General features: G+C 39.8%; 1 protein-coding gene across 1 annotated transcript in view; it reads right to left on the bottom strand.

Moving 5' to 3' along the window:
• The window catches only part of tusc3 (tumor suppressor candidate 3), a 62,471-nt gene that overhangs the window by 10,985 nt on the left and 33,468 nt on the right, over positions 1-18,018 (bottom strand). The window contains exons 5-7 of the mRNA XM_086210146.1: positions 14,855-14,995; positions 14,553-14,642; positions 4,662-4,725 (exon numbers count right to left, since the gene is read on the bottom strand). Coding sequence (XP_086066272.1) covers positions 4,662-4,725; positions 14,553-14,642; positions 14,855-14,995 — 295 coding nt within the window. The remainder of the gene's footprint in view (positions 1-4,661; positions 4,726-14,552; positions 14,643-14,854; positions 14,996-18,018) is intronic.

Here is an 18,018-nt window from a genome sequence, read left to right as displayed (position 1 = left end):
GGGAGAGGCTGGAAGTACACACTGACCCAGGAAGAACTAATGGCCATAGACAATTGAATTCATGTACGAAAATAAATATCAAATACACACAAGTCGTGGACACAATATCATGAATACTTACGCAGTATCAGGCAACGCAGGACAAAAGCTGTTGGCTTGCATTATATCATAGTTGAGCGTCAGAGAGGACTTTTAAACCACCAACTTTGGGGATGTCGCTGTAATCGTGTAACATTTGATATATATAGCAGAAGAAGCAGAAGTTAAAACAAGGCAGACTTTTGCTGACAGGATGCTCTTACTTCCAAAATATTTCAACAAAGAGAAAATTCATTTTAGAATGAATTGCAGGCAGTTTTGTTCTATTTTCTATTCGATGTCCTATTCTGAACCTGTTTTTAGTATTCAGGTAAAGCTGCAGTGGAATGCTCTTGCCTTTGTAAGGATGACTGGTAGTTCAAAGATTCTTTAAAGCATTATTAATTTTACATGCAGACACACTTATATTTTTATTTTGGGTCTCAAATGCAGACCAAGTTTGACACTGAAGACTGGTTTCTTTACCTTTTATCACTCTTTTAACTTGCTGCTGCGTTTTTGGTTCATCTCATGTCATTTGGTAACAGAGGAGTGCTAACGAGCGTTCTCATAGCTGGCTATCAAAAATGACGTGTCCTCTAAGAAGTAAGAGGTAGTTGGGTAGTATCTTTACAGAAAAATACCGCCACTTAGGAGTTATCACAGTTGTAGCTGGACTTTAACCAAAACTGCAAAGCCAAATTTCATTATACTTGTGGGAGGATAGAGCAGGAAAACCCATTTCATTTTGGGAACGCCATCTTCATTTCTTTCTCAAAAAATGGTATCTGGGCACCTCTTTAGTTTGAATACAGGTTTTGACTCAGTCGAAGAAAATATACTTTCATAGGAGGATAATCTTAATTTAATCACATACATTGAGTATACTTATTTTTATTATCTTCTAAAATATGAATTAATATTTCAAACTACTTTCGATTTATAAGTACACGTAATATCCATGTTATACAAAAAAATGATCTTTACATTTCTTTTGACAAATTTTTTTTGTCATGAGTCCAGAAATATATCAATATTTTTGGACTCATGTATAAGGAAAGATTAGGCTTCTGGTTTCCTTTTTTTCCTCTCAACTTGTGTTAATTGTGATACATGGAAATTTTCAAAATGATCCATCTTTCAAGACCTTCAGGGATGGGTATAAAAAGAAAGAATACTGGACATTAATTACAATTTGCATATATACTGTATGTATATATATATATATATATATATATATATATATATATATATACATATATATATATATACATACACATACATATATATACACATATATATACACACACACATATATATACACACACATATATATACATACATATATATTATATATTTTTTGCATATATATATGTATGTATATATATGTATATATATGTGTGTATATATATATATACACACACACACACACACACACATATATATATATATATATATGCAAAAAATCTTTAAAAATTGGGAATGGAGAGTTATTGTATATGTTTTCATTAGACTTGAAACTTGAATTTAGATTTCATCCTAAATGAAATGTAAAATTGCCAAATTCTGCAACCTGAACTGCTGGATAATCCCAAAGCTCCAAATGTTGAAGTGTTGTGTTTTTGCTTTTTGCTCTTTTGAAATCTGAGCCTCTAAGAAATCACTACAGAGTACAGCCTCATGTGGTTTAAGACCTAATAACAGATTTGTTTCTTCAGCGTGCTCTGAATACAGATCCACATCAGTCAAGAATACCTGATGGGAAACAAAAACAAAAGCTTTTTCATGGGGAGCTACAAAGTAGAAACAGAGGCATGCTGTTAAACATATGGCTAAAAATATAACAATAGTCATATCCAACAACAGAACTGATACAGTGACGATGGTGTCGTGGTGCATCTTGATCCATCTGTTCAATTTAAAACATGCTTATTGGTTGAAAAAAAATAAAAAAAATCAGGTGCCGAGAGCTGAAAGACAAGTATTATTTGGGACACAAATCTAAGTCAGATTCAAGGAAGAAAATGCTTGAGCTGGTTCTACATGTTTAAAATCCTGCTCATTTTACTTTTGTATCACTGTTGGAGCACCTCTGTGGCTGTTGGGCTGGCAACAAATTCATCCGTCCAAGAAATTAACTGCTTAAGAAAAAAAAAACCAGATTCTTTGATGAAGCTGAAGGTATAAAGCCGTGTATAGACTTCGGATTAGACATTAGGTGATCATTTTGCAAAGAGCTTGGAATCTTGTTAAGTGGTCTGCTAGCGATGGGTGGAAGCTAAAGATTATGTTGTTGAGAAGGTGATTTCATGATCTGAAGATTCAGTTTTTTTTCTTCATAGGTTCCGTGTTACTTCTGGGTGATTTGAGTGGTATTTTGCAGGCTGACACGTGTTGGTATATTCTTTTAATTACTGTAGCCCACAGAATTAAAGGCCTTAATATGCCTCCAACAGTGTGGAAACCTACATTGTTTATGTCAAATTCTGGTTAAAGGTTCCTGGGTTGTCTTCGAAAATGCAACAATGGAGCCGTGTCTCCACTTTATAGCTCCGACCGGCATTGCAATGACAGCCAAATCTCATGGGTATTGTAGTATCTAGCGCTGTCTGCCAGGCCAAATTGACTGACTAACCCTACTTTAACAGAAACAATGCTGAAAAACCTAAAACTGGTGGCAACAGCTCAAACCTATAGGCGTGTTAATACATCCTAGGTATTACACGTCTGTGTGTGAATGCCAGAATGTGACAGAAATCCATATACAGTTTATCAGGGCCCCGAGCATTAACTGATACAAAATCCCTATTAAAAGTACAGGGGACTATTCTATGGCTCTCTCTGAAATGAATGATGTCTTTCAGCTGCTCAAAAATATTAGATAAGAAATATTCATCAGGCCTTTTTACAAAAAAAAAAAACACAGCCGTGTCAAGTTGTGAAGCTTTTTATTTTTTTTTTGGTCGCACTATGTGGTCTTGTTAGGCCGGCAAATTTGAATCATTTCCCCCGTGGTCAGATTTGGTTGGAATTTAACATGTGGGATTTCATTTCTGGTCTGAATGCATCTTGTAGCCTGATAGTGACAGGAAAAGACATTTTACTCCTCCTACAGGGTTGAGCAGATTCACTTCAGATGAGGTCAAAAAAGACCTCAGACCCTGGTGATGCTCACTGGCAAAGACAGTGAGTTTTTGTTAACTAGTGTAACTATGCAGAGTCTGCAAATGATGTTTTGCTACAGTATGACTCATAAAGCTATAGTATCTGGACTCCACAATCTCACATCTTTTCCAAACTTTACACATTTGATGTGAGTCCTGACCAGAAGACATCTACAAACTTAATTTAACTCATAGCGCCATAGTGTTTACGTCACATTTTAGTCCCTGCTAGGCTCACTTGGAATCCCAGCAGAGCAGGGACCAAAATGGTAAAGGTTAGTACCATGTTGGGGCCAGTGTATGGGGCAAAACCAACCAAAGACCGACCCGAGCCCATCTGACTTGAGCCAAAGTGAGGTGGAAACGGGGCCAAACTGACCCGAGCCCATCTGACTTGAGCCAAAGTGAGGTGGAAACGGGGCCAGACCGACCCGAGCCCATCTGACTTGAGCCAAAGTGAGGTGGAAACGGGGCCAGACCAACCCCAGCCCATCTGACTTGAGCCAAAGTGAGGTGGAAACGGGGCCAAACCGACCCGAGCCCATCTGACTTGAGCCAAAGTGAGGTGGAAACGGGGCCAGACCGACCCGAGCCCATCTGACTTGAGCCAAAGTGAGGTGGAAACGGGGCCAGACCGACCCGAGCCCATCTGACTTGAGCCAAAGTGAGCCAGTAGAAGCACGTCCTTAAATGTCCTTAAGGAATATGCATGTATTTACACCTGTACAAACTACAAGAGTAGAGGCGTTCACACTTGAGCGTGGATGTGTGTGTGTGTGTGTGTTTCATTTAGATGTAATCAAATGCGCAGAAAATAAAAAAATAAACTGTGTCAGCATGGACGATCAAATATTGCTCTGCAGCAGGTGCGACCTTGGACCCATTATTTCCCAAGGGGACAAACACAACGGCTAGGAATGAACAGTATCATTATCCACACACATACAAAAGCACCGGTGCATGTACACAAAAGGTACACAAGTAGAAAAAGGAGTTGACAAACACCCACAGAAACCTCCAGCCTGTGAAACAAGTACACAAGTAAACACAGACTATCATGGGGGGATGAATTCGGAACAAATCAGACAAGGAGGTGAAGTTAAAAGAGGACAATCTCTTGTGTGTGTATTGTCTGTTTGCTGGGGCCAGCAGGTAGCCTCCCTATGGGGACTGCACACAGATGACAAAGCCTTCGTGTTCAGAAAATAAATGTAGCAGACAGAAAAATTTGGATGCCGTTTCAGACGCATAAAAAGAGGCTTACTGGGTGTTGGGTGTAAGAAAATGGAGGTGCAATCACGGTGAGGAGAATTAAAGGATTTTGCTGCCAAATGAGCTGTTGTACATTGCACCGAGTGTTAAATTGATTTGCATTTTGCAGCATATGAGGCATGCACACAAACACCGGTGAAAGGATACTCAGAAGAAGGATGATGTGAGACTCAGCCACAAACTGAGCCTGACTGCTGCCATGAATATAACTCTATAGAAGAGAGGGAGAGGGAGAGAGAGAGAGAGAGAGAGAGAGAGGGAGGAAGAAATTAATTTCAAATCAACGAAATTTCCATCCTAAGAGCTCAGCTCAATTGATGAACAAATGTAAGGGAAAGGAGGATTGAGCTATGAATGATGAAGAGAAAGAATATGGAGGAGGTTCAGTGTTAAAGTTGAGCACAATAAAGAAAAGTAAAGGTTTGGAAAACAGCCAATAAATAGGTCTTAGCCTTTTGTGATAAATGTTCTCATTGTTCACAAAGTTACAGAAAGCGTATCCACCCAACGTCATCCCAGGACATCAAGTGGCTAAGGCTTTAAGCCTAAAATGATGTCGCACGGTGGAAGAACTAATCAAAGAGACGTTTTTGGTTTTAGGAGTTGGAGCCAAAATTCCATCCAGCTTCTGCATTGATCATGTTGTTTGTATTCTAATGACAGACACAGGAGAAGCAGAATATACCAGCTGGTATGAGAGCAGCAATATTTTTTTCCATGGATGTATGTTTCACACAAGCACATGGGGTTGTTTGGTAGAAAGAATATATCACTTGCATGTGTGAGCGTACCAGCTTAAGAAGTGCATACGTGTGCACCTGTGTGGCGTGTGTCATGCAGGATTCTTCCATGTAGTGGGCAGGTGTGAGGAGGTGCTGCCTTCTCTCTGAGTGGGCAGAGAGGTCAGCTCCACAGGAGCACTTAAGACACTGACAAAAGTTCACATGAACTCACACCCATGTCACTATTGTGCTCCCAAAAATATAAATTAAGCTCCAATATCAGCCAGTGACACGTTACAAAAGTATCATTTGATACACTGACCTTGTGGTCGAGACAGCGGTCCCCTGCAGCAATCAACTACTGAGGGTGAAATATTGCCTTTGGTGTTTTTAATTACTTATTGACAACATGCAAATGATTGTATAGACGATGAAGCTGCAAACTCAATTAGTTCTCTGGTTCATATACTGTATTCACTGGCAACTAAAAAGCCATGTTTCAACAAGGTTGTGTGTGTCAAAGTCATTTTACACTCCTAATTACTGCCTTTATTAGTACCAGTTACTAATGACTTACCAGGAGATACTGTACACCCTCAGACCCAGAGGGTTTTAGTATTACCATGCATACTGTAAGCAATAGTAGTACATATGAGTACTGTTATGTGTGTTACTTTTATGCATTTTAGAACTGGTAAACTTTAACTGCAAATTACTTTAGTGAAAAGCGAGGTTGTTAAGTCAGCTCTGTTTTTGTGTTGAAACTTGAAAAGGGGTGCACTGTTTGGAAAAGTGTTTATTTATGGAGCTGTAAAGCAGTTACATTCATGATGACAACATCATGAGTGATACTTTACTCTGAAATGTTGTAACTGACCAAAAACTGTAAAAGATCTTGGCACAAAGCACTTCTCTCAGTGCCAAAGCCAGGCAGGTTGAGGTTGAACTTGGCGGTGATGTCACACCCAAGTTGACTGAGTTCCAGAAATAGAAGCAAGGAAAAAGTAGCAAAAAAAAAAAAAAAAAAATCACACATTGTTGATACCTCAGCTGTGACAGAGAGCATTCTGTGTGTTATTTTTCACATACAAACTTGTAGCAACATGTCTACAGATGGCCCCTGTAAGACAGAAGTGCTAAAAACAGTAAGTGCAGATGAATATCATCATCTTATCCACTGATATTAGCCGACAAGGACACAAACTCCACACAAACCTTTTTGATAAGTTGCCTGCCTAATTTGACTGCTATCTGTCTGAGTGATGAGAGAGGGGCAGAACGACAAAGGGAGGGGAAGAGGAAGTCTTGTGGAAATGAGACAAATACATTGTGAGACCGTGGCAGGAAGTCTTTCCATGTGTTTCACATTGTTGAGTCGCTGCAGATTATTAGCACCTAGGTTTATGACACATCTAAGGTCTGTTTTTCCACTTGACTGCCCTGATGTTCATTTCTTTTCCTATCAGACAAGAATGGCAATGGAAAGATGAATAGAGGACGACAAAGGAGGAGGAGTAAAGGGTGGACAGCTTTTTCTTGCTTCAGTGGAGGGAAATTAAGAATTTTTTGCACTTGAAAGCCGGCATAAAGAAGACAAAAGCTCAAGGCTGAAACTGATGCTTTTGTCTTCAACACAAACCTGTTGTTCTGCACACAATGGAGGTTTTTGAATTTTTAATCAAGATGCTTTCCTTATTGATTAACTAACAAAGGCTCCTTCGTTAGCACAGTGGAAAAAAAAAGTTTGTTGTGGTGGCACTTAACTTTGGAAGATGGAAACAGAGTACGTCTTGCATTCCTACACACTACAAATGTAGTTGAATGGATTCTTGGGCAATTCTATAACCAGACCTGGTTCTGTGGAATTATATGCAAATAAATTATCAGTCCTAGGATTATGTAATTGTACCAGTAACATTACATGGAGATACACACACATAAACAAAGAGAAATATCTTATACTTTAGCTCGCAATCAGAACTACAAATTCAATTTTGGTGTTGAGTAGATCATCCACAGTTTGATGGGAATAGTTTGGATACTCAATAAACTGACTTGTTTACTTGTAATAGCACAAGTTTGGAAATCAACATCTCCCCTTAAAAATGTGAAAATAAGATGTTTGGCGGGTGTACTTTTACTCTGCCTTTACTCCCAATTGTTTATGCACTGACTTCAGTGCCTTCCACTCCACTAAAGTACCAATGGAAAAAAAAAATAATGCTACAAAAAATGCAGAGAATCACACCGAAGCCTGCACTTGCATCAGTATCCAAGGGCAACATCGTTATTTCATAACTAAACTAAACAAACGCTGCTACGTACTATTTTCTGATCCTCTGCTCTTTATATGTGTCCTTCTCATCATAAAGAGAAACTGCAGATAGAGGCTCAAAGCAAGAGCAGTTTTTGGAGGATGAAAAATTCCTCAATCCACGGCCCGGCACTTCCAATTAATCTGATGGATTAGAATGCAAGAGTTCCATTCATTAGTGTGCAGTGTGGTGAGTGTGTTTTCCAGCCTATGTGGCTATGCTTATATTGAAAACTAGTACATAAATGCATGGTTGTGAACGAGACTGTTTAAGGGTAAATGTAACAGTGTAAAGAAAGTGTTTACTTGAAAGATGTCCATTGAGGTGGACCAGGATGTAAAAGCAGCCAGAGCTCATTGATTTTATACCGAGACGTATGAAAGAGCTAGCTTGACAGTCACACTTGATAATACACTCCCTTATTTAATCAAAGGCATAGTTTACCTACACTGCAGAAATAAGAGTAAGTAGTCTCTTAACTGTTGGTGCTACAACTTTCTGGGATTTCGATTTATTATCTACCCAGTCTGGAAATGCATTAACAAAAACAGAAAATGTAAAATATTAGCAGGGTTACCTTTTGATTCCATGATTGAAAAGTCAGTCTTGTACAAACAGGATATGCACATACACGAAATGATTGTGATTGAGTATTACGTATACACACTGCACCACAAGGGTGCAACTATACTACTTATGTCTATTAGACAGGTAGATTTTTTTTAATGATCTATTATGATGCTATTTTGGCGGCACGGTGGTGCAGTGGTCAGCACTGTGGCCTCACAGCAAGAAGGTTTCGGGTTTGAGTCCCGGCTTGAGCACAGGATCTTTCTGTGTGAGTCTTCATGTTCTCCCTGTTCCTGTGTGGGTTCTCTCTGGTACTCCAGCTTCCTCCCACAGTCCAAAGACATCAAGAGGGGACGAGGCTGATTGATACTCTAAATTGACTGTAGGTGTGACTGTGAGTGTGAATGGTTGTCTGTCTCTATGTGTTGGCCCTGTGATGGACTGGTGACCTGTCCAGGGTGAACCTCACCTTTTGTCTGAAAGCTGCTGGGACAGGCTCCACCCCCCCTTAACAGGATAAGCTGTATGTATGTATGTATGGATTTTCTGTAACAAATTTAAAACTGTCCTTTTCTGGGTAACAGTGTAATATGTGTGTGCGACTCTTAACAAGATAAGTGGTAGAAAATGGATGGATGATGCTATTTTGGATAATTGTGAATCCATCATAAATTTCAAGTCTTTTTTTTCAAAACTTAGTTAATCCTACAAGATTGGAAATCATGAAGAAGCTCTGTGGCTAAGAGGCTGGTGTCCTGTGTTAACGGAGATCATCACATCACACCGGCGAGTAATCAACCCACAAATACTGAATACTTCCATTTACATATACTTTTTCTTTCCTTCCTTGACCATAGCTAAACTACCTATATTGCTGCTGTGCCTGTCCCAGGTATGTCATAAAACAAAACATTGTGTGTCTGGGATCGTATAATCATCCAGAGGTGGTAAAATAGAGTTTGGACTAATTATGTCAATATAGTTTAATATTCCATTAAATTTCCAAGTGAGTAGTGTAAAATGAGGCTTAACAATGGATGAAGATATGACTGTATGACAGAACCATTTGACAGCTAAACAACACCAATTTATTATCACAATCAAGTCAAATCGCTTATACTATTTTCTTAAATCTGTGATGATTTCTTGTAGGTTATAAGAGGCTGCTGTATCAGTTATTTACAACATGTCAGGCAATTACAGTACACCAACCTCTGTGATGGAAACACCATGTACTACCTGAATAATGTGATTATTCCTTCAAAGAATCTTGACAAAGTACATATTATATTAGCTAAAAAGAAAAACAATCAACATTCTAACTTTCATACACACCATGTCTAGACCTTTGCCAAATACCCCCATGAGAGTAAATTTCTTTATTGTTTTTTTCATTAGCATACCTTTAGGATAGGATCAAGGGAATATATGTTTACCTTCTTTCTAAGACAAGAACAAAGATGTGAACGGCCAGTGTGCATCCTCTGTTTATGCATTAATTTGAATAAATTGACATTAAAAAAACAAACTTGTTTATAGAAAAACTGAATGAAACTGCTAATTCGTCTAACTTGGAAACAAATAAGGTGTCGAAGCAAAGAAGGTGTATGATGATGATAATTCATTTACGTTTACACAAACACACACACACACACACACACACACACACACACACACACACACACACTCACACTCCCTTATATTGAAATAACATTGGGAACAGGTGGTGGCAAGTGACATGTTGCATCACATCTTAACCTTATGCATGACACAAAAACCACACACGAACTTAAGTACCACTTTAAGAGCTATATTACCACTGAGAATTCAAAGAATGTGACCTAACTTTTCTGTTCTTTATCTTCAAATCCAAACAGTTGAAGTTTTGGCTGTTAATAGCCCTAGGCTATGTAACCTTTACAGATAGCTTTACTCATCCTTTTCCATCCTGTATCATGTATTTGTGTGTATGTTATGTGTTTGTGTGTGTGTGTGTGTGGGTGTGGATGCAAGTTTGTATCTGTTTTCTTGGGTAAAGGTCAGGAGGCACTCAGACAGGAAGAGGAATAAACGAAGTCAACAGAGCAGAAAGAGGAGAGGAGAAAGAGTAAGTAACAGGATGGAGGAGAGATGGGGTGGAATTATGCGCTTCATTTATATAAATAGAGATGCTTTTGACTGTATGCATTTGAGGATGTATATGATGACAGGCCAGGGGGGACTTCAAGCCGTCTGCTAGCGATGTTTGCGAAGCTACAGTTAATATCGCATATGTAGGTTTAACACTCTGCCTTCATGCGTGAATGTCGCTATGACGATCCTTCCCCACCGGTCTTGACTGTGACCCCATATACAGTTAGTCTCATGGACAGTGGTGCCCTTGAGCACAGCTAAACTAAAAGCAGCAGCACAAAATTGTGTTTTCCACTGGTTTTTCCAGTGTTACAATCGTTAAAGACATCTTCTACTTCGAGAAGCAAGCGGAAGTCCCTACAATATTGCAACTTTACGGATGCCATACTCTTTTTCTCTTCTTTTTTTGTTTAATCAGTGTGCAAATGTGGTGACGATATAGCCTGCCAACACAAATGCTTCTGCGGGAAGAAGAGGAAGAAGATGTGAAGATCGGTTGAGCAGGAAAGACTTCAATTGTATCTCAATGTGAAAACTGGAGATGCATGTTAATAATAACGATGGTATAATGAAGCACTGATTGCAATCTGATCCCAAAACAACATATTTTAAAACCAGGCATGAAGAGGCCTGCAACTCAAATGTCTTACACCCTCAATGTTTATTGCATCTTCAGACCAAACCACCATGATTTGGTCATACTTGCAATTATTGGATGATGCATACTTAAGACATTCCAAGATGAATAAAACAGCAGTGTGTCGTTTACGATTGATAGCTACAGTGGAATGAATATTCATGAGTTCAAAGAAAAACAGATAATAATGCATCGTAATACTGATTTAGTAGGCAGATCAGCGAGCATGTGGGCTGTGATTTATCCGGAGCAGCAGAGGGACAACGAGCAGGTTCACTGAACCCTTCATTTGAACAAATATGGTTGTCTATTTCAGGGTTTTAGGTGATGCTTTAAAATCTCATTATCTTCTCATAGGTTGTGCATTTCAATGTGTACACAGTCCACAGCCCTGTTAGAGTTGGGTTTAATTACCCACGTTAAACTTTTCACCCCCCCCCCCAACATGTCAATCAGTTACTCTTCAAGTTTTTGTATATTTTTAAGTATGGTGTTTTTCATGGAAATTAGCTACATATATGTGCACTCTAGTTAGAAAGGATGTTTGTGTTAGATTCTGTCCAAACAAATACGGGTGAGTGAGAGGGGAACGGCACATAAATCTCCGACCTTCATTGCCACAATATTTTTGAGCCAAGACCCAAAAATGCATCACTATCCCTCTTAGTGGCAAATAGTTTAATTCCAGTTAGACAGCTCATGTTTGTGATTTTAAAACAAAAGCATAACACAGTTAAAGCTTCTTGGTTCTGACCTTATTACGCTCTGAATGCTTTTACATCACGATATTAGGGACTGATGAGCAAATATCTTCAGACCCCTGTCAGAGCCTGAGGACGGTGAGGTGGTGGTGGGGCTGAATAACGAGTGGTGATGCAGGGCCGCAGAGGCATGATTGACCAGCCGAGGGAGAGATGGGAAATCCTTGCATTTTGAATATGCCTCTAAATTGGGTGATTGGAGAGTGAGGCAAGTCGCATGAATAGGCAAGATGAATATGTCAGTTTCGAGGTTCACAGTGGATAGAATTTTACATACTGTACAAAAGTATGTTTTGTTCCTTTTCTTCTGTTCTAAAATTCCCTCATTTTCTTGTTCTTTCTCTCCCATTTCCAGGGGAGTTTTGAAGAATATGGTTATCAATTACAGTTGTTTCCCCCCCCCCCCCAACTAAAACCGTATTGTCAAGTTACCAATCAGTTTGGGCGACAATCAAAGGCCCCACCCACCACCCCTACACATATATGTTAAGGCACCAAAAATCACTTTCCAACACACTCCCTGAGAACGCGCTGATGTCCCGTGAAAGCCCAACGTCAACTATTGCAGAGAGCCAATAAAAATGGCAGCAGCGTTCCTTTAAAATATGAAAGAGAGAGGGCCTGCTGCCAGTAGCTGCCAAAAAAAGCTTTCAACCAATCATGTGAAATCAGCTGGAAGCGCCCAATAGTGTGGAAATCAGGGAGTGTTTGGTGGTAGTAAAAACAGTGAAGAAATAATGGTTCAAAAGCCTCTCAACGGTACATCCCAATGTTTGTGCTACAATTCCTGCATTTTGTTTTTATGCTCTTCCAGGAGGATTTTTTCTTTTTTGATAACTGAAAGCTGATTTTGATATTAGATATGTTTTGGTAACTTTTATCGTGAACGACTCCAAGTGCAAGTTTGTCTGAATGCTTTCTACATGTCAGAAGAAGTATTTGTGTATGTGGGCCTTGGTACTGTTCATATGTGCACTTACACTGTTGTGTTTTTCTGTGTGTGTGTGTGTGTGTGTGTGTGTGTGTGTGTGTGTGTGTGTGTGTGTGTGTGTCTCAGCAGAAATGAGCTAGCCGTATTTTCTTGGCAGCACGGTGAGAAGCTCAATAAAATTTAATCTGCTTGGTTCTGCCATTCGTCAGTTGACAAATCCTTTCAGCATAGTTTACCTGGCCTAGCTCGCCCATCATTTTAAAAGAATTACCCTGTCGGGGGGGGGGGGGGGGTAGACAAGAAGGTGAGAGGAAGTAACAGAAAATAGAAGGGTAGAAGTGCAGGAAAGATTAGAGGACTATCTATTTAATATCATTTCACTAGTTTGAGCCATTTGCTCTCAGAGAACAGAGAAAGGACAAGAGGGACTTATGGATAAACCTAGAGGAAGGATGGAGGAGGTAAACATCGGGTTGGAATGAGGAAATAAGAATGAGATGAGGGCCATTTACACATGATTCAATGTACCTATCCATGCTGTTCTGGTTGAGGGTGTAGTCACATGGCTCAAGATAAAGTGGATGGGTTGAAGCATGGACTGTATGAAGCTGGAGTTTATCAATGGAGGCAACTGTTGTTATTGACAATTTTTTAGACACAGCTGGCTGAGCCTGTAGACAGGATTTCCAGGAAGTCTTACAGCCAGCCTAACATAATTTCAAATTTCATCTTCCACTTGTCTATACTACCTTACAGCAGGATGAATATTCAAATAAGAATAACATATGAGAAGGAGTACGGCTTTCTGCATAAGGTGGTTGAAAAAAACAAAAACAAACTTATGATATATTTTGGATGTCATCCGTCTTTACTAGTGGCTGCTGTTTTCACCTCTTTCAAAAACTGCCTTAGTGGTGACGTAACGTTTCAAACGAGAAATCCCAGACTTTGCGTCTCAAATTGAACAGAGCAGTTGGCCACTTCTTAGTATAAGTGTTTAACATGTGACTAAAGAAGTTGACTCTTGATGGAGATGCACTGATCACCGGGGGAGAAGGAATCCATCAAAGCTCCCCAAAGTGAAGACAAAATGACATAAAACAATTGTGTGAATGTTTCAGTTGTTATTCATCATGTTTGCGCTGCTGCGCATCACTCTTGTCGATAAATCTTATTACCTGACAGATGCATTCATTTGCAGAAAATACAGTGCACCTCAGACTTTAGATTTTGTTGGCTGGGGCTCAGGACTTTTTACGACCATGAGCACACTGACTGGACCAAGTGCTACTTAAACTACATGGTTGCTGGGTGGTAAAATGAAAAAGGCATTCGTTGGAAACTGGCAATTACACCTGCACTGCACTCTCCATCTAGCAAAAGATAGGACCTTCAGACAATATATACTGTGGACAATTAATCACTGTTTAGGTAAATCCTTCCTTCGATTCCTTCCCCTCTCATTTTGATGTCCCCTTCTGTTCCACTCTTCCCTCGATTTTGTTTTTTTCCCTTCATATTTCTATTTTAATTTCACACTTGGGTGAACAAACTTAAATTATGACCAGGAAAGCTATATCTGAAAATTTCAAGTATGAGAATAATTGCACAGTATTTGCACATACTATTGGAATAAATGACCAGAGGCCCCCCCCCCCCCCCAAAAAAAAACCTAAAAACAAAAACAGAAATTGTATGAAATAGAGGACTCTCCCTCTGCTGGTTGCATCTTGGCAGGGCAACTCTACAAAAGTCTCAAGAGTGAGACCAACACACAGTGTCTGCTCATAGCTGCAACACACACATATTCACGCATGCACACTGGCAGCAGGCGATGATGCTACAAAATGTATTTGATGCAGTAATGGCAATAAAAAGGGATAAAGAAAAGCAAGGAAAGAGATTGGCTGGGCAGGACCAAGGAAAGAAAGGAGGAAACGGGGAGAGGGGTGACTAATATGGCACGTACCACTTGTCCATTCTGGGGGTTTTTGTGGGCATAGGGAGGACCTCGGATGTGATTCCACATCTGACCAGATGTCATTGCGAAAACTACACACTGTTGGAGACACAGAGAATTAGAGTGATAAAGAATCTTGGTGAATGAAACATGATTTCTGTTGACATACTGCCATTATTCTGATAGCTTTAACTAAACAAAGTGAGATCTGTGCATCGAATCACTAAGTATGCCCCTGGCCTGTGAGAGTGGATCATTACAATAGCACTATTCAGCTTCCCCGGTGGATGTGGTGTGTGTGGTTCTGATACCAGTGCAGCCATAGCCCATCCAGTCTTGTTGTATATGAATTCCAAGTTGTTCCTCCTTAGATACAGAAGACCTCCAACCAGAGACACTAACAGAGCCAAAGCAATAGTCCCCGAATAATTGGGGGGACGGAAGACACGAATCTGGAGGAAGAGAGGACAAAAGCAAACAAATTCACTTAACACACAATATATTCCCTATGTACTTAATATTTCCTAATGTGGCTGATGTTTCAACCGCTACTCTTCTTTTTTCTCGTATAACCAATAGATGTTTTCCTAGTTGTACCTTTTAGTCACTGATAGTTGGAACTTTCAACCAACAATATAATATTCACAGAAAACATTTTTTTGATTGTGTATCATTATGTTGTGAAAATTCAATCAAGATTAATAATCTTAGTACGGTGCGGTTTAAATTTGTTAACAGTTGGATGATTCTAATTTTTACACATGATGCTGTGCTGGAGAATATAATAATTAAAACCAGCAGCAATGAAGCAACAATGAAGACAACAATGAATGAACACTTTACTGGTATTTTCAACTTAATGAGACTTTGAATGAAATTTTTTTTACAAGTAACAGTCCATTTATTCTGCATCTCATCTCTTTGTTGTACAATTTGTTGGGGCTTAGAAGCTTCAGGGTTAATTCCCTCTGAATGATGGAAGCTTCACCGGAACTGACATTAATAGAATGTAGATCACACTAACAGCAAACACTGGCCAAACTTGTGGTGGATTTGCGATGTGCCAGCTCGTTTGGCAGATCTGGGACTCCATTTTTTGGGGGGTCATCTCTGCATATTTGGAAGTTATTCCAGATGCCTGACTTGTATAACATCTTTCCTACGTACTGTTCTTGAAAGCCTGGCTGCAGAGTGGTCACATGTCAACAGCAGGTTCAGCTCATTGCTGATGACTTCAGATGAGAGCTGCAACTCACAAAACTGTAAAGTTTAACTCTGTCTAAGAATTAGTAATGATAATCCCTCCTTTACTTCTGGAATAATGTGTAAAATGTTGCACCGCTACAACTGCCTTGGGATGACTGATGTAGCCTAATGGAAAAAGAAGTAAAACAAAAAAACACAACACCATCTAATACTGAGTTGGATGTCAACGGCCGTGGCAAGGAATGAAGCTTTGAAGCCCTGAAATGTTCGGGTCAGCAATTGTGCAGCATTGGATTCTGATGCAGCATTCTGAAGCCTGGAGAAGGCAGCAGCTGCTCCTGTCTCTCAGAAACTCCTGCAGGGACTGACGTGAAGCTGGTATGGAAGAAGTGAATTCGCTCTTTATTTTTTTTGAAATACCGTAAATAGGGTAAATTTCAGGGGAATTTTTGTGAATGGTCTTTCCACGCTACCAACATAGCAGGATTAAAATCAATGAAGACCTTCCTATTTATAACAAGTTACAGAACAAGTCTAAAAAAACAGAACATGAGTAGAATTCCAGTTATAGTCGAGACAATAAGCACAACAAAGGGCAAAGAAAAGGTGCACAACACGCAAAGTGGCAAGTGGGTGCAAGGCTTCCTCCTGCATGACACTCATATTAGTCCTTCAGTCACTCAAACCTGGTGACTCACATGATATATAATGATGAATAAATAGAGGCATACAAGCAAATAACTCTGCTGCACCTAGATGCATAAGATCTAGTTGAACTGTTGGTCATAGACTGAGTCCTGAAGCTGGCTTCGCAACTCTAATTAAAGCTGTGATTGTTTGAAGTCCAACTTGCTTCACTTTCTCCTATTAACCCTGTTGTCCTTCACAAAGCTTAACATCAAAACAGTGTACCAATGATATCTTAATCTCGATACTTGTAGTCATATGGCCGTCCTTTCTTTTCCAAAGTTTGTTCTGCTCTTTACTCATGGGGTAAAATTTCATTGAGGTGACTGAAAGCTTCTACTTAGTGTAAGTGCTGTGTTGCACCATCTCTGAAAGGCAGCCTTTTGAATCCAGATTAATCAATGAGATGTCAGCAGGATGCCTGGACTACGTCTGCCGGTATTTGGCTGAAAGGCTAGTCAGGGAGTTAGTAGTCCATTTTGGAAGGTTTGATTTAAGCGATGGAAATAAAAAGGCCTCAGAGCAGAAGGATCTAGCATCTATTTGGCAACCAACACTGTTCTTTGGCGTTGAAAGGACAGAGCATAGTCAATGTTGCAACTGTCCTTGGTTTTATACATGTAGTTTGTTCACTCTGGTTTGTATTAATGGATGAGATGGAAAAAAATGTTGCATTTTCCATTGGTTTGATTTCTTTTCATAAACAAAAGAATTTTGGCCAACCAAAGACCTGGAAGTATATTAGCAAGCAATTTTTTCTTTCCAGGACAGCCCATCTGTTAGACAGGGGGGACATTTTTATGTATTTAGTGATTTACTGTATCTCTCTGTCCCTCTCTTTCCTTCTGTATCTGTCTTCCTCCATTATCTGTCTTTGTCTCTGCCCTGCTCTCCTGCTCTCTTTCCCAAACCGGTCAAAGCAGACGCTGGTCCCCATTGAGCCTGGATCTGCTCGACGTTCCTGCCTGTTAAAAGGACGGTTTTTGTCGTCACTGTTGCCTGATGTGCTTGCTGAGGGAGAATTGTTGGGTGTAGATTCACTGAAGGAGTGTGGTACTGGACCTGCTCTACTGGTAAAGTGTCATGAGATAACTTTTGTTGTGATTAGCTACTATACAAATAAAACGGACTTGACTATTGAAACAGTTTCTTAGGAGTGACATTTGCATTCTGAGGTAGACCTGGCAATTAATAAAATGAAAAATGGAAGAGAAACATGAGGTCAAAACCAGGAAACCACAAATCCTAAAGATCTGTTACATCAGACTGCCACAAATTTTGCAAGTTTGACAGAGAATCAGGTTCCAAGCTGGCATGTTAATTCTGCAAACTGCTGTAACAATAAGCCGTGTCAGCAGCCAATTCCAGCAGCTTGGTACAACAGCCCATCGACCGCATGCCCGTAGAGGGTGTGTCACAACACTGGTTCAGGATGGGAACAGTCATCTGCTGCATCTGCGCGACTGCCAAGGAACTAACACAGCTCAGAGAGACCTTGACCTTCACGCTGTCTGACGTACAATCCAACTTAGTGCGCCAACACACATATTTGCAGGATCTTTGTAAACTGCACAGAGTTCTT

Source organism: Aulostomus chinensis, chromosome 8 (assembly GCF_037954235.1).
Source record: "Aulostomus chinensis isolate RoL2024-O1b breed Wild chromosome 8, RoL_Achi_v1.0, whole genome shotgun sequence".
In the NCBI taxonomy this organism is placed as follows: Eukaryota; Metazoa; Chordata; class Actinopteri; order Syngnathiformes; family Aulostomidae; genus Aulostomus; species Aulostomus chinensis.
This window is presented reverse-complemented; position numbering and strand designations above follow the sequence as displayed.